Source organism: Pyricularia oryzae, chromosome 2, assembly GCF_000002495.2.
Source record: "Pyricularia oryzae 70-15 chromosome 2, whole genome shotgun sequence".
In the NCBI taxonomy this organism is placed as follows: domain Eukaryota; kingdom Fungi; phylum Ascomycota; class Sordariomycetes; order Magnaporthales; family Pyriculariaceae; genus Pyricularia; species Pyricularia oryzae.
The window spans coordinates 3,895,995-3,919,675 of NC_017850.1; the positions used below are offsets into that span (position 1 = coordinate 3,895,995).

Below are 23,681 nucleotides of genomic sequence, written 5' to 3' on the forward strand. Positions count from 1 at the left end.
ACGGCGCCCAAGTCGTTGCGAGCAGTGCAGGCTAAGACAGCATATCGGTGATAGCATGTAGCCGGGCAACCATGAACAGTCACGTTTAAGGAATGGCTCGACAATTCAGCCTACCCTGGCTTGGTGGGAGAAATTACAGACAATCGGATGAAACGATAAATATGTTTAATGGGGCTGTATTGCACCTGCACCCCTATTTGAATCAAAATACATAATCCACAGTACCAGTAGTTGGGCACCTGCCATACTGTAGTCCCCTGATTCCTTGGCATGGTGGTTCTAGTTCTAGCAAAGCTCAACGCGGCTTTCTGCGCTAGCTACAAGCAGTCTAATATCGCTTTTATCCGGTAAGCTTTCCACTCACTGCAGTGGAGGTTAAGGTATTTGGCACTGGCTTCCCTCCTTCCTGTCTTGGACCGCCGGGCTGGTCTGTCTTTGACATCGGGCAGAAAAGAAGAAACGGACTTACTTGACATGACGGCACGAGGAATGAACGTGCGAGCCGTCCGTCTGAGTGCTTGTTTCCATTGGTAGGTAGGTACCTTACTTATCCAGACTTGGCTTGCCAGACACCCATCCATCCCGACCGGGGACATTCCGCCCCACTTGCCTGCACCCGACTGGAGGATTTCATCATTGATTTTTTTAGTTGCATTGCGTCCAATTATCGGAGGAGGGTTCAGAAGAAATTCAATCCGTGCTCAGGGAATCGTCGTGATGATGTCAGTCGCCAGGTGGGTTTGTTGTTTCATTATATACCGGTAAACTTGCATCTTGACGCGAAACAACTTGTTGTAGTCGCCTCAATTGCCTTCAAGAGCATAGCAATATCTGCTGCGTCTCCCTCCCTACCGATTTATCATAAAACACAAAAGCCTCCCTTGTTCTTGAGATGTCAATTCCTCCCAGCCGTAGCATCATTGGCTCAAATCTACCTGCTATAGACTAGTCCACGCCAAGCTGCGTCTTCAAAAAGCTGGTTCGAGGCATGATCGACACATACCATTGAGTCTTGGTGCATTGCTGCAACGCTTGCGCAACTTATTCAAAGATCCCGAATGTCGGTTCTTCTGCGGGCTGGTGCCCGTTCAATAACCCTTACAGGAGGAGTCTTCCCGACGGAATGCACTTCTCTGGGGCGGGGGCAGCGCCTCACTGCTAGGTCTTGGAACGGATATGTCGGCTATGCAATTGGCCACAGGGCTATGGTAACACGAAGCCCGGCAGAGAAAAGACGGATTCGATTCCGCAGGTCCTGGTCATCGATTGTTGTTGGGACTGGTATACTTACATACACGCTCTATCCTTGGGAGGACCGTGGCCAAGCCCGTCAACTGGCAACAGATCAGAACAGAAGAAGAATACACCCAAACCATAAGGATGGCTCTCACGAACAGACGACCAAGGCGAGTCAATCGGGGTCGGGTGCATGGTTCAACTTTGCCGGAAGTTTTGAGGGCCTTTCCACAGGACTTTCAAAAGTAGCAGATGTGGATTGGGGTACCGACAAGGTCTTGGATTATATCATACCGGACTACTTCAGATTGGTCCCCGGCTATCTGCGTAAGCTGCAGCGCGAGCTTTCCATGTCGCCTGGCTCGCTCGCAAATGAAATATGGGAGGAAGCGCATGACCCTTCGACACATCCCGAGATTCGTTATGCTGCCAAGGTGCGAGTCTCGACGGACTTGTGCGAAGAGGAACAGATGTTTCGCGAATACAGGAGAATGGTGACCCGGGTAGCTCTCGCAAGGTACCTGGATCTAAAAGAAGAGGATGTTAACCCGGAAGACGTCCCCGTCATCGGCATGTGTGGCAGCGGCGGAGGACTGAGGGCCTTGGTAGCAGGCGCCGGGTCCATGAGCGCTGCCGCCGATGATGGCCTGTTTGACTGCGTCACATATACAGCCGGCGTCAGTGGTTCCTGCTGGCTCCAGAGCCTCTACTACTCCTCTTTGACAAATTGCAGCCTCGACAAGTTGATCAACCATCTCAAAGCCCGCCTGGGGGTTCATATTGCGTTCCCTCCGGCCGCCTTCCAGGCTCTTGTTTCGGCTCCTACCAACAAGTCTCTCCTCAGCGGTCTGGTGGAGAAGTTGAAGGGGGACCCAAATGCAGACTTTGGCTTGGTGGACGTGTACGGGATCCTGTTAGCAGCGAGGCTCCTGGTTCCTAAAGGCGAACTCGGCATCGACGATCGCAACTACAAGCTTTCCAACCAGCGCCAGTATATACAGTCTGGAGCCAATCCCATGCCTATATACACAGCAGTGCGCCATGAAATCCCTGGAGTGGACGATGGATCGCCCAGCGAGATCCCCACAGCGACCGAGGAGCAGAAGGAGCAAGCAAAGCAGGAAGCATGGTTCCAGGTAAGTTTACAATGCATGCAACCATAAATACGAGAACTTGGAAACCTAACGCACGTTAAACATACTACAGTGGTTCGAGATCAGCCCTTATGAATTCTTTTGCGAAGAGTTTGAGGCTGGCATACCAACATGGGCCATGGGCAGAAGGTTCCAGGATGGGAAGGATGTGGCGTTGCCTGGGGGCTCCCATCTGCCCGAGATCCGCATGCCCTTGCTGCTTGGGATGTTTGGCAGCGCCTTTTGCGCCACACTTAGTCACTACTATCGAGAGATACGGCCACTTGTACAGAACCTGTCAGGGTGGATTGGTTTCGACGAGCTGATTACGGGCCGTAACGAGGATCTCAGCAAGGTGCATCCGATCGACCCAACAGCTCTGCCGAATCCCGTGTACCAGATGAATGGCAAGCTGCCAAAGACTACGCCACCAGGTGTAATCAAGAGCGAATATATTAAACTCATGGACGCCGGCATGTCCAACAACTTACCAATCTACCCGCTCCTTCGTCCCGGACGGGAGGTCGAGATTGTCATTGCATTCGACGCGTCTGCTGACATCAAGACTGACAACTGGCTCTCAGTTGCGGACGGATACGCTCGTCAGAGGGGTATCAAGGGCTGGCCTGTAGGCATAGGTTGGCCCAAGGAGACAGACCCGACAGAGGACACAGTGAAGCAGCTGGAAGATGCCAGAGCCAACTCGCAAGCCGAGGCTGACCAAAAGCTCCAGCTAGCGCAACATGACCAGAGCCAGTCACAAGTCGAGCAACCGGGCGAGAATAAAGACACGGCAAAAGGTCAAGATGGCCAGGTCAAAAACAAGTACGAGCGAGCTGCCGAGAGTCTGGGCTACTGCACCGTCTGGGTCGGCACGACCGAGGAACGCGAGACGGAACCACCGCCACCCCTCAAGACAGCTGAAGATACAGAAAAGTGGAGGCTGATGGAACCCGGAGCGGGCATTGCCGTGGTGTACCTTCCGTTTGTGGCCAACGACAAGGTCGAGGGCGTCGACCCGGCTACCAGCGACTACATGAGCACTTGGAACTTTGTCTACACCCCTGAGCAGGTGGACAAGGTCGTGTCCTTGGCCAAGGCCAACTACGGCGAGGGTAGAGATCAGATCAAGGCGACTGTGAGGGCCGTTTACGAGCGCAAGAAGATAATGCGTGAGAAGAGAGAGGAGCAAACTCGGAGGGAACATTACCGACGACTTGTTAGATTGGGGATTGCTGATAAACTCGGGGAGGGCGATCACTTTAGTTGAGCAAGCTTTGTGTCTCGAGTCGGAAGTGAGCTAGACATTTGTAGTGTAGATATAGAATCTTAAGATACCCGGTATTAGTCAATAGACAAAGAAAATTGTGTATGTTGCGCCTCCTATTTTGTCTAATATCAACTTTCACGGGAGGAATCTATTGGTGAATGTTGCAGGTACTGGCTTGGTCTTGCCAAAAATACAGGTATATGGCACAAATCCTTAATGGAATTGATGCCTTTTTCACGTGATGTTTCCACTAGTATCCTCGCGCATTAAAGGAAGTTTATAGGGACCGCCAAATGTTACAAAATGTACAGATCCAGTATACAAGAACACTAGTGTGCTCGTCCGGACATTTGAGCTCCCGAACAAAGCTTAGTATACAGCTTGCAAAATCGCAAGTAGGGTTTTTTTTGTTTTCTTGATTCCTTCTCATCCAGACGCTGCAAAGTCGTGTCAAGGGCAAAGTCAGGATTCCAACCTCGCGCTCAGATGATCTCTCCAATGTCGACATAGGCTGGCGTCCATGGCTTGGCCCCCTCGACCAGCATATCGCTCGGCACACGGACGTCAGGTCCAGGGCTGTAGAGATACCAGGCCTTGAGAGCGTTCATGGCAGCGTTGGCACGAGCAGCCTTGGGGTCCGCGCCGGAGCCCTCACCAAGCTTGTCGTTGCCGCTGAAGATGCCGACAACAAAGACAGGAGTGCGCGAGTGGCGACCCGTCTCCGAGAGGATGCGTGCGGTTGGCTCCGCAAAGTCCTCGCGGGCGCAGAGGCGGGCGAGTTCAGTGGTTGGGCGTTTGAAGGAGAAAAGAGTCGCAATGTCGAGATGACGCGAGAGGATGTGTGCGTTGATGAACAACTTGGCCGCCTCGCGCCCACAGTGGGCGTACACAGCGCCTGTAAGGGCCCGCACAAAGTTCGAGTGCGCTTCGCGGGCGACACGCACTTTGTCCAAGCCTTGAGAAGGCAAAAGCGAGATGGTCTCGGGTTGCAGTGGTTTACTGGCATCGATATCCATCGCGGGGCCGACTTCACTTGGCTCGTTAGCCGAAGCCACCTGGCCCCTCATCAGCATCTTGAAGTTTTTCTTTAACATTTTCTGGATCCTGTCGTGCTCAGGATCGTTCAGCTTTGGCTTTGGGCTCCAGACAGAAAACTGCAAAAGACCCGGGTCGACCTCGCCACCGGGTTCGGCAGCCGACTCGACACCCCACGACTTCGAGATCTCGGACAAAGACAGCTCCCCAGCATAACTGTCGCGCGCGGCCAGAAGCACACTGTACGGAAGCCTGGGATACCGGCACATCAGCCACTCGTTCACATGGTACTCGATGAGCTGGGAGCCGAGCCTCGACAGGCTGTAGTTGTTGAAACGAATATCCTTGTCGGCAGAGCGGTCGATGAGAGTCCGGGCGACAGTTTCTAGGGGGACCTTCTCGGAAAGGTCCAAACGTGCGTGCAGGGCAGCAAGCTTGGCAGAATCGCGTGCTCGGGAGGGAGGCGGTGATGGGTGTTGGTGATAGAAGGGAGTCTCTTCGGTGATCTGTTGGGGGTTGGCGACAGTTGACTGTAGGCGAGCTTGAGGAAATTTTTGCAGGTTCCTGCATGTTTGAGACGTAGAGCTCGTCGTGGCGGTTGCGAAGCTACTGATAGGCAAAGCACATGACGATGGCCGGGCAGCGCTGAGCAACTGGCCCGACCATCTGCCGGGTCGTATCCTCTTCATGGAGGCTTTTTGTTGCAAAAAGAGCTGGTGGAAAAGAGTGAATAGTGTTGTTACTAGTGCTAAGATAAGTAATTGGATCCGTCGATTTATGGGTGGTTCTCCTTTTGGTAGCCTACACGTCGAGCTTCGACGCGAGCGACAGAGAGGAGTTCCTTTGTCTCCAGCAAAAAAGTTTCGCCCTGAAGTCCAAGTCAATTGGAGCTTGCAAGGGCGCAGACGAATCGGCTGACATAATAATGGCGAAAAGCTTTTGGCCAATGACAGAGCTGATATTGCCATTTAACGGTGGGGCTGCGGTACTCGAATTGGTCCTCCCCTGCCGGCCGTGGACGATTGGTACGTCGGACCTGGGCAGCAGCTTCAATTCGTTTCGACATCATTTGCTCCGGGTAGGATTGCACGGCTGCACCATCACCAATTGCCTTTGTCAACTCAATCCCACAACACCAAACACACAGTCAAAATGGTAGGTCTATGCAATTGCTTTTATTTCGACCGGCTTCATAGCTAACACTTCGTTTCTAGGGTGGCGGACCTCGTGTCAAGTAAGTCGAACCAACGTCGCTCGAAGCGCTTCAATTTCCGTGCCGACCTTCGCGTCAAATATGCAATCGAACATGTCCTCAAATGCGTATTCGTCTAGGTATCCCAAGCATGTCTGGTCACCTGCTGGTGGCTGGTACACCAACCCTCCGAACTGGAAGGCCAACACCGCGATCAGCCTGTTGGCAATTATTGGAGTGACCGCGGTGGTCTGGAAAATCAGTGCCGAGAAGGAATGGAGGCCACGCATGCCCGAGAAGGATCGCTACTACCCCAGCAGATAGTAAGTGTCGGCAGTTTTTTATCTGGCCTTGCACGAGAGCTGTGTGCTGACCGGTGGCGCCGTTATTGCAGTTGGAGCAAGCAAATCATTGAGCATGAGCGTGCAGAGAGGGAGAAGGAGAAGGCAGCGCAAGAGTCGTCATAGAAAAATCCCGACAGCGAGAAGCTTTTCCCTTTACGTTAGCCGTTAAGCTATTTTATTCAACTGCACAAATGCCGTGAAACAGATGTGACTCCAAATCCTGTTCGCGTACGAGACAATCAGCCTTTGCACGCTCGAAGATATCGACAAAGCCGAAATAGATGGCTGTCGACGAAGACTTCAAAAACGGACAAACGGCTTAAAAAGACAAAGCTGGCTCAACATGTGCCTGGCCATTGTTCCAAAGTCTCTTTTTCTCAAATTTAAGGGGACTACTCACGATGGCTTCCGTGGTTGCTAGATCGGCTTTCATTCGACATATGTGCATTGACTGGAACAAAGAAAGCCTTGACAATATGTTGTTTGTCTGACAATGACCCAAGCTCAGCCTTGCATCCTCTTATACCGGTCTTTCTTCCCTTGTATCCCAGGAGGGAAGTGCCGAGCTATCCATAAGACCTCACTCGACTAGGTATCTAACTTATACAAAGCGACAAAGCTCGGTTCATATAGACACCCCTCGACGCGTACGTAGCCTTTGGGACAAGTGACCAGACACCAATAGCCATTGGCTTGCAATGGCTTTCGCTGGCATCAACCTCGAGTTGGGAAACTATGTTCAGTTTCCACGCCTCGTACTACTGAGAGAGCCTGAGAAATCCCAGTCAACAGAATGTGCTATATGCCATGACCGTTGCCACTACCGTCCGGAAAAGAACGAAAAGGATGATTCCATGGCCATCTTACCCGTAAGTCACCCCGATTTCTCCAACCTCCCTACCCCCTTTCTTTTTCGTTACATTTGGCTAGAGTCAGGCTAACATTGAAATATCGTTCCTAGTGCGGCCATGTATTTTGCAAGGGCTGTGTTGAACAGGCCCTCGAAAGCAAACCAGCCTGTCCAATATGTCGTATGCGCCTTGAGTATAGCTCTTGCAAGCACCCCATCAAACCCCGGATCTTGCACGAAGAGACTGTCCTGATGCTGCCGGATACAGTAAGATGTTCAGACGAGCTTCCCTCACGCTGCCACTCGTGCCTGAGAGCGGCAGCGGTGAAGCATGCATTCACGTTGTTCAGCGTATATCAAACCGAGATTAACGCGGCTAACCGAGCATTCCAGGAGTCGAAATCCGAAGACGACCGGGCGAAGCTCAGTGAAGCTGACAAGAAGGCGCACAAGATCATTTTGTCCTCGTTTAATCTGCGAGCTCAGTTCGACTGGTAAGGTAAGTACTGTAAGCTTCTGTGTGAATCTGGTATTCAAATATACTGTACATCTCATTCGACGTTATACCCTTGGCTTGCCATTTTTGATCGGTTTGTATGGCGAATTGCAGAGAGAATTCCGTGTTAGTGACTGGCTTTGTGGATTAATTCGTGCTTGTGCCACTACAGCCTTTTCTACACACAGCCCTTGACCAGGTGTGTTCTCCATGAACTAAAAATACCGCGTTTTCTAGCCAGAGAACACTAGCATGAATTTTTGATCTCATTCCGCTTTGCAATTCTTTGTTGTGGCTGTTTACGAATGGTATGCGATGTCGATGTCTTTACGCTCGCATTCCATTGCCGGATTAGGTACAAGAACATTTCTAGGGAGACCTCCCTTGTTACACCGCAAGCGTTATTAGACAATGAGAGTCCTCACTCACTTGCTCGTACCTTCTACAGACTTGAGGATTGAATCTCGAATTTCCCAGAGACTTCATCTCGCTATTACAGGCATCCATGCCGGCTTCACAAATATTTATAAAGGTCTTACTCTTCTTGTAACACTTATATCAATTCAGTACCAAAGTATCAACAAGTAATCAGCAGTCTAATAATTACTACTAGACAGACAACATGACGCAAAAGCCAAGCTTAATCCCGAATCTTAAGACTCCTGAATACCGAGTCACGTCTATATATAATCGCGATTACCAGAGACTACGCATCTTGGCAATTGCTTTATCGTCAAAACTTGACGATCTGATCTCCAGCTTTCAGCTCGCCACCGTGTGCCTCAACGAAGGGAACCAGTCAGAGTTTGACGACCAGCACAAGGTCCATTTCCAAGATGGAAACCAGAGTTTCTCCCAGCAGCTGAGCGACATGAGCAAGCGGCTGGCCCTCGGCGAGACCCGCGCCAACCTGATACGCGAGCCCGACCTTGCGCGGTGGTACGGCGACGCGATCATGGTCGCCAGGGCCCTGGGGCTGTGGCACGCTGCCATTCGCGACCGTGCCAGCCTGCCCAGGAGCGACGAGCACGGCACCATGGTCCAGATCATGGAGAAACTCGACCAAGTGTACGGGATTGCGGAACTGGACAAGATCAAGGGGCGCATCGAGATCCTCACGCAACGGGCACTGACTCAGAATGCGGCGGGCGGCAAGCCGTCTCGCGGGACCAAGAGAGTTGCTGACCAGCTACCGGATGATTGGGAGGGCAAAGATGACGGTAGCGCTCCACCGGCGAGGTTTAGAAGAACAGCCGGTGGACGTATAGCCATTACATCTAGCCCTCAGGGCGCTTCGTCCGATACGGCTGGCGCGACTCCGCTGCCAGATCAGCAGGGTAAGGACATGGCTGGCATCACAGCACATGGCGTTGACGCAGCGGCACAGGAGGGGGAGGGGGAGGAGGCAGAAGACGAGCCAACACCAAAGATCCTGAGCCGAGCTTGCATTGAGCGTCCTTTCCCCTTCGTCATCAACAGCCCAGCTGGGTTCCAGGATGCCTGGAAGACCGTCCAGGTCTTGGAGAACCGCGTAAAGAGACCCGAAGGTGCTGATGACAGAGACCTCAATTTCATGAATGTTCTGGTCAGAGAGCTGTGCGAATATGCCATGGAAGCCACAGATAAGTTCAATATCGCGGTTTCCATCAGGAGCAGGAACTTGCGATATCTTCAGTTTTGCGAGGCACCCCAGTCTGAAATACAGAAGGCCAAGGATGAACTGAAGGAGGTCGAAGAGCAGCATGAGCATGATGGCCTAGGTTTTGGTGACGTCTCCGAGCGAGAAGGTTGCATCAAATCTCTATTCAGTCTCTATGGCATAGCGAGGGAAGATGTCACGGAGTCGGCTAATTCCAAATAATAAGCACGAACTGAACGATGGATCGAAAAGTAAAACACCTTGTACTGGATACACAGTAACATCGGCGACGCAATTTTTTCTTTTCTCTCTTACTGAACCAATGCCTTGCCCTCAGTTGAACTAAGGAGAGGACTTGTTACTCAGCATGGGCAGAATGCACGAGAGTTTTCAGGAGCATGCTGCACGCCGATACTCGGACAAGCATCCTGTCTAGTACAGCAATAAAACGAGCAACCACTGAAATGCAATCCGTGCAGACATTTCCGTAAGACACCTTGTGCATGTACATTGCGCCAGCTAGAATGTAGGCATACACTGCACGACTTGATCGTTCGACAGAGCCTAGTTGCTGCTTTTGGGCACCCTGATGGTCAAGACCGCGAGAGATATTTTGTTTCCTTAAGTCATTCTGGCTTGAATAAACATACTTGTATTTTTGGTTTCGAGTGGGTATTTCCGCTTCGTATTAGCGATGTAATCAATAAGTGAAAACAAGAATAACGCAATAACGCCAAAGCTCCTTGGATGGTGTAACATATCCTCGATATAGAGAAACGAAATGCAAACCGGCAACGGCCGCCTTCACCAAGCCCGACATCCCGTGGCCTCGTATGCCACCCGGTTTTCACCGTACTAACCCTCAAAGAGTGCGTATAATACTACAAGAAATAATCGGCCACGGGCTTCTTTGCAGGCATCCCGCGAGAATCCTGGGGTGCTGCAAGAAACACACGATATCTGCGAGCAGGACCAATGGGACGGTTCGTAACTTCCTGCTCAGACATGACGCCTCGAGCCTCATTTCTCCGCGAGAACCCGCCATCGCTGCGGCCGACCTCGCCGTTGCTGCGGGCAAATACGCCGAGTCCAGACTCGTCCTCGCTCAGCTCAAGCAGGGCAGCGACGTTGCCGCAGCGGTAGCAGTAGTTGGGCGCCGACCACACGGTCACAATGCTTGCGTCGAACATCTCCTTGAAGCCCTCCATAACGAGTTGATGCGCCCGCGCAATGAGGCTCAAATCGTTCTTGTAATTGAACTCCTTGGTCGCGTCTGGTCCGAAGAGGAATCCTGCACCGCGCGGCGACAAGCCCCAGCCAGCAATGTCATCTGGGTCGGACCACAGGAGATCACACATTGCGCCGTCATGAGGAACCTCCTGCTTACGATCCAGTAGTCTGATCTTATCGATCGAGTCAACGAGCGGGCTCAGTCCCCCGTGAACACAAAACACGGCACCTGCCGGGTTTCCGAGGGAGCCCCCGCTCGATCCGGATGCGCCGCTACCTGGAGGGCCAGTCATTGGGCCCACGGAAGAATTGGCGCCGCCACCTTGGGCTTCTGGCGGAGGGGAAGAGCCGCCGTGAGTGCTACCTTGAGACCCAATCATGTTTTCACGTGGCTTACGCAGAAAACGTTGGACGACATCTCCGGTGTTGCTGCAGACTTCGACCTCATATTCGGGTCCAGCTTGATCTTCTGCCGGATTCTTTGAAGGGCCCAGCGTATGTGACGCGCCGAGCACGATGGCACCCAGCGCCAAGTAATCAAACACGTCGCAGCAGTATCGCCATACATTTGCACTGCCGTATTTTCTCAAACATTCATCATAAAACCCATATACTGTCGTTATTTGGCGCGATTCGTGATTGCCACGGATTAAGGTCATCCGGTCCGGATATCGAACCTTGAGGCAGAGGAGAAGGAGAAAAGACTCGAGTGAATAGAAGCCGCGGTCGACAAAGTCGCCTGGTACAGCAGCAGTATTAGCACGATACTGTTGGCACGGAGTCCAGCCGTTACGGGCGGTCATGCGGGACGACAAAGGTCGGGCGGAGACCGGCAGGGTTCACCCACCCATGAAGAGGTAATTGGTGTCTGGCACATCGCCACCAACCCGGAAAAGCTCCATGAGGTCATGGAATTGGCCGTGAATGTCGCCGCATATTGTGACGGGAGCAGTGACGGTCACTACGTTACCCTCCTCGAGAAGGATTTCGCGAGCTTTCAAACATAGCTCGCGTACTTGGGGCTCTGGTATAGGGCGACAAGCGCGGAGTTGAGCGATCGCCCTGCGACATACAGACAACACGCGTTAGCTGTGGTTATTGTGGATGCACCCTCCATGAGGTTTGCACCAAGCGCAACAGGCTCAGGACGGCCGGCCGGACGTACTCATCGAGGTCGCTCATGTTGGAAATAATGCGCCGCGATCGGCGGGAGCCTCGGTGGAGATTTGTCTAAGTGTCGAGAGAATTATATCATTCCATGGCGGACCACGAATCAATGGTGGTTGAGCTGTGAAATCAAGAGGATATTGGATGTGGCGTTCGTTACCAAGTTCCCTCGGCGCTGAATAACGTCGCGAAGGCAGTTTGACAAGGGTACGCTGATGGTGATAACGCTTATCTTTTTGGTGGGCGAAACGGCGAAAATGATCCAATGTGGCTTAGCCATCCAAACTGTGGCTGATAATTTCGCGACACCCCTGACAGCTGAGCATGCGGCCAACAAAGAAAAGCTGAGCTGTACCTCGGAGCTCCAGCCAATCACCGCGTTCCAATTGAGAAAAGCGTCCAATTCTACCATCATTTTCCTGATGCGCAACTGATCTCGAATCAGGATATCAGGCAGAACACAGATCCTGCAATTCAACCCAGAGCAACTTCGGACTGACGATGTGACGACAAAGACCAAATTGCTGGCAGACAGGGTACGAAACCGATTTTCTTGTATCTTTACCTTTTCAAGGTCATCCGCCAGGCCAGCAGCTAACGCTGCAGAAAGCATACGTTAATCGATCTACCAAGCAATCCAAAGGCAGCAACTACCGAGACAGTCGCATCAACCGCCCCTCATGGCACCGCCGCACCTCCATCCGCGGTCGCGCATGACCTCGTCACTCTTTGCGACCACCGTTGTTGCGAGCTTCTTCGTCGTGGCCCTGCCGCACGTGCTCCCATGCCCAGCACCACGCCGAGTGTTTGCCGACGGGGACATGGAAACCATGATTGACGCCAACGGAAGGACGCTGCGGAGGAGGAGGAGGATACCTTTAGACCCCGAGGTCAAGGATGGCATAGTGCAGTTCGACGCCATGAGCAGCCCAATTGACTCGACAGAGTCTGAATCAGAATCCAACATCGGGCGAGCGTGTCCGATACCGAAACCAGGCGGAAAGGTCGGGGAGCTACTGGGATTCACGAGGAAACAACCGCCATCTCAGGATGAGAACAAGACGTGACACGACACGGCCGACTGTACTGAAGCTGTATATTTACCAAACCGACAAGACAAGTCGACAGGGGGGCATCCACGGCCGTGGGCACCATCAAGGATCAGAGCGGAAGGCATATCGAAAAGGAGATGCGAAGATTACCGATGGCATGCCATGTGAAATCGAGCCTGATGATTGTCGGGCCAATGATTGCAATATTGGCTGAAAGCTGTCGATCTGGGTAGCCAAGCGCACCTTGACGATCAACATAGGCACTTTCAGGGCTACACCCAAACAGCAAAAGCTCGCCTACTTGTATATATGATCCTGTAGGGTTCAAGAAACTAGACTCGTTAAGAATATCGCATCTGCTGTATGTCTAGAGACTTCGATATGTCATGGTTATGAGCGTCCAGATGTGTTTACGCCGATACCACTGATATGCGTGGGACATGATGACACTGAGAATAGGCTCAGAAACAAATTTGCTAGGGTATTACACTGACAGCGGCAGCATTTTCTGACTACTCTGATATTGGCAATTTTATCTTATGGCTTTGCAATCGGCAATGTCGGTGCCGGGCACGAGGTGAGGACTTGGCTTCGGGGGAGTTGGGGTAGCAGGGGTGTCTCTTCAGACATGCTATATGCAGTAAATGTTGGGTCACACTCTCCCCCTACCAAGACTCACCATTACTTTTAGAATAGTCTAACCGATTTCCCGCCCGTTTGAAACTCCAGCCATCTGGAAATGCAACGCACTGGGTTGAGTTCAGGAACCAAGCAGATAGGCTTAATATTTTGCTTAAATACCCAGACACTATACCCGTTCTCCACTCAACCATCTTTACAAATCCTCCGGCGCACGCAAAAGGCCCTGGCAATGGGCCCGCGTCGCAAAACATGGCTGGACAACGGCCGAGAGCATATTCACACCACCACGCGTTTGATGGTATCAAAGTAGGCGATCAGGGGGGCCAGGAGTGGTGCAAAGGATTCTTGGACGTCTCCGGGATATACGGCATCGCTGGGCCTACCAACTTATACGGCTTTGTCCAATAAACTTGCACATCTCATCACCAGGGGGGAGGCAGGTTATGGTATCTACGGATACTTGGTGGTCTCACCCTTATGCCATCCAAGAGAATGATGAAACCAAATGTCATCTCAAGTTCTGCATCGTCGGTCAGTCCGTGTGTTGGGCACCGGCTTGATCCAGATATCCACCCTTGCTCTGGACCTGGGCGGCTACGTAGATTTCGAGTATATCATTAGACTGATCGGCCGGCTCTATCTCTACATGTTTTGTTTCTCTCGCCACACACGAAGCTATTGTAGTTTGCGCCAGTGACGCTCCTTCTCGTCTCACTTTTTTCTTCATTCGTTCATTTCTCTTCTTGATAGAGGTAAGGTCTTGCATCGATGTGTGGGCTAGAACTGAGCATGGCAACCATGAACTAACGTTGTCTTTTACAACAGCTGTGCTCTCCCTATTCTTTGATACCCTTTCAACATGAAGCTCTTCAGCACCATTGTTCTTCTTTTCGCCGGCCTGGCCTCGGTCCAGGCCCAAAACAACACCGCAGAGGCCACTGCTTCGGCTTCGACCACAGCTTCCAGCACCGAAGTTGCAGCATCGCAGTCGGCTACCTCGACGAGCAGCTCTACAAGCAGTTCGGCCAGCAGCTCCGCGACACCGAACCTCCAGGACCTCCTCAACAACCTGGGCGGCGGGCTCAACAACGTTGGCAATATCAACTTCAACAACCGCAACGACGTCATCAACGCCATCGGCCTGCTGATGAACCAGCTCTGCGTCGGCAACCTCTTCAACGGCAACCTGCTCGCGGGCTTGGGGTCCAACCAGCAGCTCCAGCTCCTGTTCCAGCTCGACCAGCTGAACCAGCTCAACAGGCTCGGGCTTCTGAACAACTTCGACCTCCAGGGCATCTTCAACAGGGGCTTCGGCGGCGTCAACCTGGGTGGCGGCGTCGTCAGGGGGGCCAACGGCTTCAACAGGGGTGGTTTCAACTTTGCTGGCTTCAAGCGCGCAATCGGCGATGCCATGGCGGTAAGGCATATACCATGTTCTCATTCCTTTCCTATTGCAAAACATACGCTTTGTTCACTCATGGTCAAAAACATTATCCACTGACGTGCATGGTGAACATCAACAGAAGCTCGACGCAAACCCTGAACGACGCAGTGTCAACGTTAAGAGACAGCAGCGTCTGTGCAACGCCGCCGGAGTCGTCACTGGAGTCGCTGGCAGGAACGGAGGCAGGGCTCGCCAGACATCTTCCACTACCACTACCACTGCGGCACAAGCAACAGCGACGGCTGAAGCAGAGGCGGAGGAAGAGGAAGAGGAGCAATAGAGGGAGGTTCTGCTTTAGAGTAGCAATGTGAACCAAGACGGACAAAGGTGCCGAGTTCCGGGAGCCGCGTCACCAAAACCCCACAAAAAAGACCACCCCGATCTTCTTTTCTACTGTAGTGTATGTATATGGAGCACAATTATTAGTTCTAGTTGCGCAAATATGATATAGTATTCTTTTTTCACTTATGCGCATGCATGTCAAGATGTCTTGGTGTGAGTGGCGATGCACGGGTGAACGTTTGGTTCTTGGGAAACATTGGAGATGGGGAAATTTTGGCCCTGGTCTTTGTTTTGTCAGATGCTCCGAGCACTTCGCTTAGCTGTGCTGTACAGAGTACGAAGTAGTAGCGGCCGCAAGGATTTTTTTTTTTGACGGCATTTATTCTCCAAACGACAATTTCTTTTTCTTCGCTACCGGAACATTTTGGACTTGCATGGTGGCCCTGTTAGCCCTGCTGATGTCTCCGCTGCCTGTTGTTGGCTAGTTTGTGCGAGTTTTAAGACAGAGAGCTTGGCGTCCCATACACACGGACTTAGCCACGGGATTGTATAGAGGTACCAATCATGTAGGTAGGTACGTAAGGTATGGTAGGTTTGTGCGACAACGACTCGTAGTTTACGGTACCGGTACGTAAAAGAGACTGCAGGTTGAATTGGTACGGGCGCAAAGGTGTTGGAGCTCCACAGCCAAGACGGATTGGGGTTACCCGAAAGGGGTTGGTTGTCTAAGCGGCAAATCTGGAAGGTCTCCGAGGCCAGCGGTGTGAAGTAGTTAGGAACGCTGGGAAGTAGCAGTAACTGATATTTATCATGTAAGTTAAAATTCATATTGCTCATTTGAGAACCATCATGGTTGGCCCAGATCAATAGTGTTGATGCGCTAGCTAAAGCCGCTAAATGCAGCAGCATTGAGAGATCATCCGATGAGCGGATCTACTAATGCTACAATCGAAATTTTAATCAAGATAAAGTAACAAACAAGGTATCGTAGCATTCAAATATAAATCGAGTACCATCGTTCACACTTCGGACCAATGTCCTGATGGCTGTCCTACCAATGGTAACGTCAGGGTTAGATAGGTTTCAACCTAAGATGACAGACACCAGTTTGACAGCGAAACTCTATTTTCTTTCTTCTTCTTTTTCTACGGTGCTCCAGATGCGTAATTGTTGGGATGGCATAACATGGTTTCCTCTCCGAATGATTGGGTGAATATCTGACATGGCTGTGGAGGCAGAAGAAATGCCTACAGCCCCTGTACGGCGTCAGTCACCAGTTATCAACGGTTTATCAAGTGACGTTTTGACATTTGGAGGCAGGATCCGGGAACCAAAAGTAACAGGACCCAGTGACAGCGGGAGAAAGACGTTGAAGCTGGTCCGGACCGCAAAAACCATCTACTACTTATTAGACATGAAATGATTCAAATAAACTTGGCGGCGGTTTAGCCTGGGCAAGGGGCCGGGAGATGAAGAAGCAATCGTACTCATGAGTGCAGAGAGGCAGGATAGGATTATTGGGTTGTTCAAAATGCCATGGCTCTTGCCGTGTTTTTTGTGACCAGCCTGCGACAAGCCGTAGATGGGAAATGGAGATCCCGGGTTGCCCCTTGCATAAGGCCCATACAACCGTAATAGTATACTACTACGTACAGTAGTAGTTAGTACCATACACTAATTGCGCACCTGCCTGTAAGCTTGGTAGCACTGCTTTCTGCATACCACGTCGTCTGCCCCATGTACCTAGCCAATGAAATGCCGATTTTCTATGGGGACCTACCTGGTCCTGATGTTTAATAGTAAGTGGGTACCATTTATTGTGGGGCGAAACCTTTTGGCAGGCAGGAAAGGCCCCAGGGGCCGTTGTCGACCGTGCGAGCTTCCCTGCTTTCATCCAAACTTCATCCAAACTCCACAACTACCTACCTTACCTATGTACCTACCTACCTGCCTGCCTACAGTAACCTGATGACCCTTGAGTATCTGATATTAACAACCACAACGGGAGGACCTCGATATTTGGCCCCAAACATACGTACTGTATGTGCTAGGTAGTTCTACCGTATTTTGAAGTCACCCAGACAGATCTACTTGACCATCCAGGATGATCGGATGCATACGGGATATCGGGATAGATTCAACAAGCCGTCTGGTGCGCCAGACCGCAGATCGACAACAGAACCCAACGGCAGATGGTGATGAATGACCAAATCAAGATTCCTTCGTGAATATTCCCGGACCGTCGGCGCCTGTCTGGGCCAGTTACACGATGCAACTGGTACTGATCTTGAGATAATTGTCTGCCCCGGGAAATGCCCCGGCACGGGGAGCTGGAAACCAGGCTGTCAGACTGATTGGGTGTAGAGCAGTGTTCCTTGGGAAAGCAACCTCACTGCTGGGGCAAAGAGAAACAGACCTTTTTTTTTGCCTAGACCAAGTTGCTGGAGCCAACCACTCATTCATTGCTCGACAATACCGAGCCTCTATATTGGCTTGCCGTCGTGACGGGACTTGAATGCCTGGACAGAAACTACTGAACATGTTTCCTGATGTCTTTTGGAGGCATCCTCACAGCGATCATTACAGAACAAACTACAGTGGCTGCATTTCGCCTTTACCGGATAATCGGGAGAACAATCGGGGATTTAGCTGCCTGCGTACCTGTCACCAACGAAACGGTGCGAAACGCAGTGATAACTCGGCGTCGATCAGGGAAAGTTATGGGACGCAGCCGCCCATCTGACTACAGAAGCCGTAGGGCTTGGCGGAAGACGCCGTACTTCCGAAAAGCATGTCTCGCTAAGGACATCAGACCGCCCACCCAGCCATACCCATGCAGGCAGCCCACGTTAATTATAAGGTTATTTTGTCTCGGGTGGGTCTTTGCCCCCCGACTTTTTACCTTCTCTGGTACAGTGCCCCCTTTCTGAACAATCTAAGGCCCTCGGCCACACTGATATCCGTGCATGACGCTCCGTGCCATGCCACGGGTCTCCACGATTCCTTGTCAACTGTCAAGACGCCTTGTCTGCGGTCAATATGGTGCATGCATCAGCGCGGGCTTCAGCCCTTGACAGGCTGCCCCCGCCTATGATATGCCTTTCTCTTTTCTTTTTTCCTAGGCATACCCACTGCCATAGGCGAGTCTCCTGTCCGACCTCGACCACCCATGCCCGCCGGCTTTCCCATATGGAACCATCCCCAGGCTAGACTAAGTAGTATAGAGGGGCAAAGTGGTACCGTATACAGTACCGAAGTGCCCCCCGATCGTCAGCCTGTCGTCTCCTTGATGTCTTCCTGGTCCCTTTTGTTTTATCCACCCGTTTCCGTACCCACTCTGACACACCCCGGGACCTTTTGTACTAATCTTCCGAGCAACTGAGTGACGACTCCCATGAGGCCTTGGCATCCGGCTCTGCCTCATTCTTCGTGCTGGCTCCAGTAGTTCTGGGCGAGGGGGCGGCGGCAAGTTCCTTCGCCGTAGGCCACTGATGAGAACCCGTGCGATATCTTGGCACATTGGCTTGTATATAAGCAAGAGAAGTTCTGGCCTCTGGGTTCCCAATCTCCTTCGTTTCCTCATCCCACTCAAACATCTTTCAGTCTAATCTCATTCAGTCATTCTCTTCAGAGGTGAGTAGATCGATCCATACCGATGGGATCTGATCTCCGTTTCCCCAGACAAACATCTGATTTGTCTACATTCCAAACTATTCCAGAAGAATAGTCTAGATCTAGACGCTAACAAAAGCCTTTTATCTCTACAGCTGTGCTCGTTGTTCGCTTCACTCCTTCCTTAATCCAACTTATTGAACATATTGAGCTGTGCTCTTTATTCCATATAAACTACTTTTTAATTCCGTCCTCAACGATCTTTTTTATACCAACACCCAAAAACCTACCCCCTTCAACCATCAAAATGAAGTTCTCCGCCATCATCGTCAGCGCTCTGGCCGCTTTCGTCACTGCTGCTCCCACCAGCACCCCTGAGGCTACTACTACTGAGCTTCAGACTCGCGCCTTCGCTTTCGACCTGAACGCGTTCAACAACTTCCAGTTCGTGAACCAGGACCTTGCCTACCTGAACGTTCTGAACCAGTTCGCGTTCAACAACATCCACGGTCTCGCTGTCAACAACGGCCTCAACCTTAATGCTTTCCAGGGCCTGTTCGCCCAGCAACAGTTCGACCTCAACAGCCTGCTCCTGCTCTCGCAACTGCACACCTTCAACCAGATCGCCTCGCTCGGTGTCCTCAACAACTTCAACCTCCAGGCCTTCCAGTTCCAGAACTTCCAGCTCGGCCTGCTGCAGCCCGGCTTCAACCAGATCCAGCTCGGCCAGTTCATCACCCCCACTGTCGGCACGCAAATCGGTGGCATCGCCAAGCAGCAGAGGGGTTTCATCCTGTGAAGAACTTGACGACACCTCTCAGTTCTACACAAAGACCCATGGGATGAAGGTACTTCTAGTTCGGGCCTCGCCGCCTGGGGTAGCTGGTCCTTCCTCCTAGCAAACCATCTCCGCTTCTATTTTCTTGGCCTGTCGATCACCTTACAACCTCTTTCTTCCTTTTATTGATTTTTCTGCGATGGAGTTTACTGGGTAGACGATTTGATGGAAAAATTTAGATGGGGAATGAGAGATCATGTTGTGGGGAGTGAGACAGAGAGTTGAGCCGGCCGGCGATAACTTTTTGAGGGGCTTCATCATCGCATGGGGTTTTATGAGATCTCAGATCGTCACATTGGGGAAGAAAAAGGGGACGGAATTTCTTCTTGGTTTGTTTTTCTTCATGCAGTTGGTTTTTTTTTATATATTTTTAGCTCACATTTTCCCTCTGTCCTTTGCCGACCACTATACCAAACCGCCTTACAACCACACAGAGGCACTGTGGGCGATGTGGCGGGCAACGGGCATGGGATCTGGAGAGATAGCTGGGGTAATACAATTCAGATTTGACTGATCGACAACGACTGGTTTTGCTAGTTGCTTTGTGTGATATGAGAATGAGTTTTGAAAGCAGGGGTTACCCCTTGGGTTTGAAGTTTGCATGCACAATTCCTGTCTCCAGCAGGGATACGTTGCCGTTCCTTTCAAGAGCTAACTGAGTTTTTGGTACGAAGAAAGATTTAAGCATAAAGGACACTTTAGGACGACAGATGCGCTTCCCCCACGTCTCAGGTATTTTTGAGCCAAGAAACGGAACATTCGGAGGGCCAGCATACTAATACAGCGTAGTAACAAAGGATGAACTAGAGGGTGGGATTGTGTGCTATCACAAACGGATTTTGTGTGTGATCGTTGGGGGGGTGGTCCAATGGGGTTCCTTGGCGAGCCCGTGGACCTCGTTTCAGGTCAAAGGGAACGGAGCCGTTGAGCCAGCACGTCAATTAAACCTCTCCCCTGTCAGCTTTTTGCATAGTGGTATTCACGATAGCCTCTCAGAGTCCCAGCACAAATCTATCCACTTTTAAGGCACCCGCGACTCGCCGACGAGAATCCCACTTTGAGTTGGGCTTTGACTTGGGGGCCTGATGCTGTCTTGTTACTGCACTATGGCCGGTCGATGGAGAAACTGAAGGGGTGCTCCATGACCGTGATATAAATGAGGCAGGTATGTGACAACTTTCCTTACATCTCACAATCATCAAGTTACACTTGTACAAAATGCTTGCGGAAGTAACTGGGCAGGTATCTTGATCCCGATTTTGCGATCGGTTCGTAAGTGGTATGTCAGTGACCCAAGAGAGAAATAGATGTGAAGTCGTATGCACGCGAGTATTGGCAGCGTTGTGTTTCTTTACTTCTGTATTTGCTTGAAATTATCGATAGCAGCAGCCTTCAAGAGCGCCAAGATGGTCAAATATTACCCTCGATTATCACGTGAAAAAAACGGCCTGTTGAGGATAATGGTTGCCTAATGAAATCCATTCCAAGCTTATTCTGCTCCAGCTGTCAGAAGCGATGGATCTCTGTCGATGCATGCAGATCTGCCTTCGAGCCAGGGTCTCGTCCCCAGTGGCGGTGCAAAGCGGGACTTCCCAGAGAGGAAGTCGTATGGGGAAATTCCCTGGGTGCTGCTGCAGCTGCTCAGTGTGGTCGACCAATAGGATAATCATGACATGGATACCCATGACTGCCACAGCCTCTCCGCTGCTGCCATTTTTATCACCGGCGGAGATTTGACAGCGTACAGAAAGAGAGAATTCACATGGCTGTGTGAGTCGCAGTGTAGTTAGTGCAGTTGTTTGCGGGCAAAAAATGTGCTTGCATGGGCTGCGCCGTGTGGTCGCAGTAGCTATCCGCGTGCAACCAACCCTGGGAACCGGTGTTAGCAAGAAAAGATGATCGCTTCCACAACGTGTTGGCCCGATTGAGGGGCCCATCGCTAATCCATGAGAGCAAGGGAACAAAACAAGAGATTGATGAAAAGGGAAGCAAGGCGCTTTCTTTGATAGGACCTCGATTCATCCTTCTCTGGCCTCTCCATTATCGTCTTGGCTTCGAAGGATCCCAACCCGCTCACCTTTCTCTTGTCTGCTTACTGTACCCTACAACGATCGATCTGAATCCGGCGCAACGGTCGACGTTGCAGAATGAGCGGGTGAGCCTACGCAGAATTACTGGCTGCCAATTCGATAGCCCGCCAGTGGCCTGTTTTGTTTCATCTGCTTGACTCTAGTCGACACGACAGCGACTGGCACATCTGAGTTCTTTTCTTCTCGAAGTAGTGCAGTTGGGTAAGCACTCACAGCCATGGAGCTCGTCCCGAGGTCGCCGCAGGAGACAGCGATAGTCACCGTGACGCCCTCTGCCGTAATTACTGTCACCAGTTCACCTCCCACTGGAACTACTGTGGTTACGACGGTCACACCTGCAATCAGCAGCGCCCCTCACAATCCATCCGATGCGGCCTCGGCGCCCCCGGCAGCCTTGGGATCAGACGGCGGAGGTCTGGGCAGCGGTGCGGTAGCCGGCGTCGCTATCGGCTGCATAATTGCCGGCATCGCTATCGGTGCGATAGCCGCAATTTGGTTTCTGCGACGGAGGCAGAGAGGCGTGGGCCCGGAGGAGACTCAGTACATGCTCTCTAACACAGCTGGCGGCGTTTACGATCCCAAGGATCCCATGGGCGCCGCGATGGCAGCCGATCCATTCCGCCTGGATCAGATCTTAGCCCCTCCGCTCCCGGACGAGGTCATATCGGCCGAGCTGCAGAACCTCAGCCGTATCATCCAACAACATGTTATGGAAAATTACCACAGAGAGCTTGTTCCGGTGGACCAAAATGCGCTTCATCGGGCGTTGCACGACTTGGGGCTGGGGAACGATTCGGCGATACCCTCCGGGCAGCTGGTTATCTTGGCAGTCAGTCCGCAGGGGAGGGCTACGGCCTTGCAACACATTATTGCGCGCGCAGCGACTGCGAGTGTTGTGTTAAGCTCGACGGCTCGCCATTCACTCCTGCCCCTGTCTATGTCTGCCTTTATGCGTGAAGTGGCACCGACCGAGAGAGACAGAGGTAGTGCCAAAGGTTTGTGGAGCCTGAAAGAGAGCCTCGGTGCGGGCTCTAATCCAGAGTTGTTGATTTGTTTCTTGCTAACTGATAAAAAAACACGACAGCTGTCTCGGCCGCTTTTGCCCGCTGGCGTCAAATATCGACTTTCCTCATCAACCCGAACAGAAGTGACAGAATACCTCTGCAACCGACGGAGGCCATGACGGGTCAGAAGGCTCGCGAGCTCGTGGCGGCTCTCAATGTGCTTCTTGGTCCCTTTGTCGACCACAACCTGGTTGAGCCGGACGTTCAGCAAGGACAGCTATACGATGTGGTCATGAGGGTGGCGCAGTTCGGATACATGCTCATATCGCAGCCGGGCGAGTTCCGCCTACGGTGGGATGCCGGACCACCAATGACTGCGGGAAGCGACGTCGTTGTAGTCTGTCCAGGCTTGGATAAAATTAGCGACGAGCATGGTAACAGGTACAGCCCATCAAGGACATTGTTAGCGCCAGTGGCTGAGATTGTACGATGACGTGGCGCTACAGTAGCGTTGGCTGCATCTACCGGTAGACCCTGGTTTTCTTGCCTGGTTTCTTCAGCTAATATCCTTTGGCATCCTAATTTTTTCCAAACAAAGGAGGTTTGCATATTTCCCCATATTCTTGCAGATAATATCATAGGCCGCTCCTGAAGTTGCCCATGCGTCATAAATCAACAGGAAACACACGAACTAGATCCCTAGTACAAATAGTTCTCGTCCACTGTCGCAATGAAAGGGGAATGCCTTCAGGGGCGGGCAACGGTCTTTTCAACCAACCGTCATCGCGTAAAACCTGGATCCGACGTGTTGGTGATCGTTCTTACGGGGGTCAGCACCCAGGATTTTAGTGCAGAGCCCAGATACTCCCTTGGCAGCCTGGGCAAGGTGCTTCAGCAAATGATTTTAGGCAGGAAAAGCTCAGATCCCGGCAATCGTACCCATCAATCACCCCAACAGTCAGCCAACGTCCATCATGGGGGGCCTAAAATTGGTGTCAGGCTGGGGGGTGTGATGGAACAGCCTCAATCCACAAAGCTTAGACCCCGAATCCTTCGCAACCCCGGTTCAAATCCTAGGAAAACTGACTACATACAGTACCCGTTAGGTACAGCCCTGGGCTGAGG

General features: G+C 51.7%; 10 protein-coding genes across 10 annotated transcripts; 7 read left to right on the forward strand and 3 right to left on the reverse strand.

Moving 5' to 3' along the window:
• Positions 1 to 693: 693 nt before the first annotated feature.
• MGG_01523 (cytosolic phospholipase A2 zeta) lies at positions 694 to 3,793 on the forward strand. The gene is made up of 2 exons (XM_003714449.1): positions 694 to 2,372; positions 2,443 to 3,793. Exons 1-2 carry the CDS (start codon positions 1,059 to 1,061, stop codon positions 3,637 to 3,639), a joined length of 2,511 nt encoding a protein of 836 aa, XP_003714497.1. The 5' UTR covers positions 694 to 1,058; the 3' UTR covers positions 3,640 to 3,793.
• MGG_01524 (60S ribosomal protein L3) lies at positions 3,583 to 5,537 on the reverse strand. The gene has a single exon (XM_003714450.1). It carries the CDS (start codon positions 5,361 to 5,363, stop codon positions 4,122 to 4,124), a length of 1,242 nt encoding a protein of 413 aa, XP_003714498.1. The 5' UTR covers positions 5,364 to 5,537; the 3' UTR covers positions 3,583 to 4,121.
• Positions 5,538 to 5,695: 158 nt separating this feature from the next.
• On the forward strand, positions 5,696 to 6,492 carry MGG_01525 (uncharacterized protein). Its single transcript, XM_003714451.1, has 4 exons — positions 5,696 to 5,829; positions 5,889 to 5,908; positions 6,007 to 6,189; positions 6,261 to 6,492. The coding sequence occupies exons 1-4, from the start codon at positions 5,827 to 5,829 to the stop codon at positions 6,331 to 6,333; spliced, it is 279 nt and encodes a 92-aa protein (XP_003714499.1). The 5' UTR covers positions 5,696 to 5,826; the 3' UTR covers positions 6,334 to 6,492.
• Positions 6,493 to 6,746: 254 nt separating this feature from the next.
• MGG_15728 (uncharacterized protein) lies at positions 6,747 to 9,516 on the forward strand. The gene is made up of 4 exons (XM_003714452.1): positions 6,747 to 7,079; positions 7,172 to 7,554; positions 7,729 to 7,755; positions 8,316 to 9,516. The coding sequence occupies exons 1-4, from the start codon at positions 6,909 to 6,911 to the stop codon at positions 9,415 to 9,417; spliced, it is 1,683 nt and encodes a 560-aa protein (XP_003714500.1). The 5' UTR covers positions 6,747 to 6,908; the 3' UTR covers positions 9,418 to 9,516.
• A 330-nt stretch (positions 9,517 to 9,846) lies between these two features.
• Positions 9,847 to 11,814, reverse strand: MGG_01528 (serine/threonine-protein phosphatase PP2A catalytic subunit). Its single transcript, XM_003714453.1, has 3 exons — positions 11,591 to 11,814; positions 11,273 to 11,487; positions 9,847 to 11,164 (listed from the first exon to the last, which is right to left on the reverse strand). The coding sequence occupies exons 1-3, from the start codon at positions 11,605 to 11,607 to the stop codon at positions 10,077 to 10,079; spliced, it is 1,320 nt and encodes a 439-aa protein (XP_003714501.1). The 5' UTR covers positions 11,608 to 11,814; the 3' UTR covers positions 9,847 to 10,076.
• Positions 11,815 to 12,422: 608 nt separating this feature from the next.
• On the forward strand, positions 12,423 to 12,877 carry MGG_01529 (uncharacterized protein; the record flags this gene model as incomplete). The annotated part of the gene is made up of 2 exons (XM_003714454.1): positions 12,423 to 12,655; positions 12,709 to 12,877. The coding sequence occupies 2 exons, from the start codon at positions 12,423 to 12,425 to the stop codon at positions 12,875 to 12,877; spliced, it is 402 nt and encodes a 133-aa protein (XP_003714502.1).
• A 369-nt stretch (positions 12,878 to 13,246) lies between these two features.
• MGG_01530 (uncharacterized protein) lies at positions 13,247 to 15,186 on the forward strand. The gene is made up of 3 exons (XM_003714455.1): positions 13,247 to 14,038; positions 14,112 to 14,703; positions 14,810 to 15,186. Exons 2-3 carry the CDS (start codon positions 14,146 to 14,148, stop codon positions 15,008 to 15,010), a joined length of 759 nt encoding a protein of 252 aa, XP_003714503.1. The 5' UTR covers positions 13,247 to 14,038; positions 14,112 to 14,145; the 3' UTR covers positions 15,011 to 15,186.
• A 2,944-nt stretch (positions 15,187 to 18,130) lies between these two features.
• On the reverse strand, positions 18,131 to 18,608 carry MGG_15729 (uncharacterized protein; the record flags this gene model as incomplete). Its single annotated transcript, XM_003714456.1, has 2 exons — positions 18,131 to 18,218; positions 18,376 to 18,608. 2 exons carry the CDS (start codon positions 18,606 to 18,608, stop codon positions 18,131 to 18,133), a joined length of 321 nt encoding a protein of 106 aa, XP_003714504.1.
• A 143-nt stretch (positions 18,609 to 18,751) lies between these two features.
• On the forward strand, positions 18,752 to 19,595 carry MGG_01532 (uncharacterized protein). Its single transcript, XM_003714457.1, has one exon. It carries the CDS (start codon positions 18,932 to 18,934, stop codon positions 19,421 to 19,423), a length of 492 nt encoding a protein of 163 aa, XP_003714505.1. The 5' UTR covers positions 18,752 to 18,931; the 3' UTR covers positions 19,424 to 19,595.
• A 2,174-nt stretch (positions 19,596 to 21,769) lies between these two features.
• On the forward strand, positions 21,770 to 23,049 carry MGG_14791 (uncharacterized protein; the record flags this gene model as incomplete). The annotated part of the gene is made up of 2 exons (XM_003714458.1): positions 21,770 to 22,547; positions 22,637 to 23,049. The coding sequence occupies 2 exons, from the start codon at positions 21,770 to 21,772 to the stop codon at positions 23,047 to 23,049; spliced, it is 1,191 nt and encodes a 396-aa protein (XP_003714506.1).
• Between the last annotated feature and the right edge of the window lie 632 nt (positions 23,050 to 23,681).